Source organism: Solenopsis invicta, chromosome 5 (assembly GCF_016802725.1).
Source record: "Solenopsis invicta isolate M01_SB chromosome 5, UNIL_Sinv_3.0, whole genome shotgun sequence".
NCBI classification, from domain to species: Eukaryota; Metazoa; Arthropoda; class Insecta; order Hymenoptera; family Formicidae; genus Solenopsis; species Solenopsis invicta.
The window spans coordinates 19,093,918-19,095,606 of record NC_052668.1 but is presented as its reverse complement, the minus strand read 5'-3'; the positions used below and the strand labels follow the sequence as shown (position 1 = coordinate 19,095,606).

Sequence of the window (1,689 nt, the reverse complement as noted above, 5' to 3'; positions counted from 1 at the left end):
AATTTTAATTTCAATATATTTGATTTGGTTTCAAAAATTATATTTTTTTTATTCCTATAAATTTTTTAACAGTTTTATTTTATCTAACGTTTTAGAATAAAGGTGAAGAGTTGTCGCAAAAACTTTTAGGTAATTAGTATATTTTAAACTTTTTGCCAATTTCAAAAACTTAAAAATAAGAGCACGTCAATCAAAATAAGAATATTATTTAGTATTTTGACAATTTTAATAACAAAATATCTTTTGTTAAAAGATATATCTGAATAGTCATGTAATTCGTTTTTACTTCTTTAAGTTGAACCTTTAGTTATAAAAGAACACTTTCAATTATACAATTTATTATACAGTCTGAATGAAAAGAGAGCAAGAGTCAATGAATATAAAATAAGAGAATTGTATTGTTGAAAGATAAGTTTTTATAGAATCCTTCTATGTACATTAATTATGAAAATCATGGAATCTTTTTATATCCAATAATATTTCAGTATCATCTATTGTAATTAATTTTTCAACCTTTAGCTTACAAGCAATTGGTTCTTGAGAAAATATAAAAGAAATTATTAACATTTACGTATATTTATCACATATGTATTTGTTCGAATTGTTCCTAATACTGTTTGCTCTCATTTCAAATTTTTGTCAAAATTAAAATTTGAGTAACAGTAAAATTCGTTTGCCAAATTGTTCTTATGACCTGGAATAAAATCACATTTTCTGACATCCAACAGTCTCTCTGCCAGTTCCGCCATAATAGCACCTGTGCATGAAATAATAATCTTATTCGTGTGCAATTCATAACAGGAGAATTTGAGACAGAAAGACAATTTTGTACACACACCTGTGCAGAGTACAATATTTCTCTTAGTCAGAAATTTTATTGTCACCGCCGATTTCGTTAGACACTCCTCTGAAAGAAACGGTGGATCAGCTATAACCAGGTCAAATTGACTAGACATGTTCCTGGGCACATCCAGAGGAAACTTGTAGTCATACTGTATAAAATCTGCACCGAATATCTTGAAACGACTGTCATATTCAAACAGCCTGACTGCAATCAAAATAATATATTTGCGGTAATCATTTAATAAACTATTTTGTTTTATAATTAATACTTTGCCGTTCACCGCACTCCCTCTTCAATCTACTATAAAGCGTCGGACAAGAGACCAGAGCGATCCTTCCATTTGTTGGTGTGGAGTTTAAAGCACCTTGAACAAAAGCCTCTATCGTATCGTCATTGTACCAAAATTGGCTCAGTTGCTGAAACACCGATCATGCAATGTCAATTTCTCCGAATTAAAAAAAAAATCCTGCCACATAATTTTAACGTGCACTTACCCAGTCCTCGTCGAAGGGAGTATCCGGCACCTGATCCTCCTCAGATATGCGTTTCAGCAAATTCTCTCGCTCTTCCTTTTCCTTCAGGAATTCTTGCAGCGCGGCAAGCGTACTCGAACTCAATTGCGGCTGATCGTCATCGCTGTCGCTCATTGTTTACATTTGTTTACATTCGCAGTGTAATTTATAAAGAGACAAAGTTTATACATCAAAAATACCATGTGCCGTACAGTACAATTTCTAGTAATTTATACATGCGAAAAATCTCATCGTGCTGTTGGCAGTTGGCATTACTTGGACCAATCTCTAGGTATTTTCCATGGACAAGTTTACACAAGTCGACTTGTTTAA

At 32.3% G+C, this 1,689-nt stretch overlaps 1 protein-coding gene across 1 annotated transcript; it reads right to left on the bottom strand.

Moving 5' to 3' along the window:
• Window positions 1–190: 190 nt before the first annotated feature.
• Window positions 191–1,599, bottom strand: LOC105205696 (EEF1A lysine methyltransferase 1). The gene is made up of 4 exons (XM_011175170.3): window positions 1,339–1,599; window positions 1,113–1,260; window positions 839–1,048; window positions 191–757 (listed from the first exon to the last, which is right to left on the bottom strand). Exons 1-4 carry the CDS (start codon window positions 1,489–1,491, stop codon window positions 624–626), a joined length of 645 nt encoding a protein of 214 aa, XP_011173472.1. The 5' UTR covers window positions 1,492–1,599; the 3' UTR covers window positions 191–623.
• Between the last annotated feature and the right edge of the window lie 90 nt (window positions 1,600–1,689).

Coding starts and splice junctions, on each gene's coding strand:
- LOC105205696 (XM_011175170.3), bottom strand. CDS start 1,491: ATGAGCGACAGCGATGACGATCAGCCGCAATTGAGTTCGAGTACGCTT. Junction 1,261..1,338: donor CTCCCTTCGACGAGGACTGG/GTAAGTGCACGT, acceptor TCGGTGTTTCAG/CAACTGAGCCAATTTTGGTA. Junction 1,049..1,112: donor GGAGTGCGGTGAACGGCAAA/GTATTAATTATA, acceptor TTTTGATTGCAG/TCAGGCTGTTTGAATATGAC.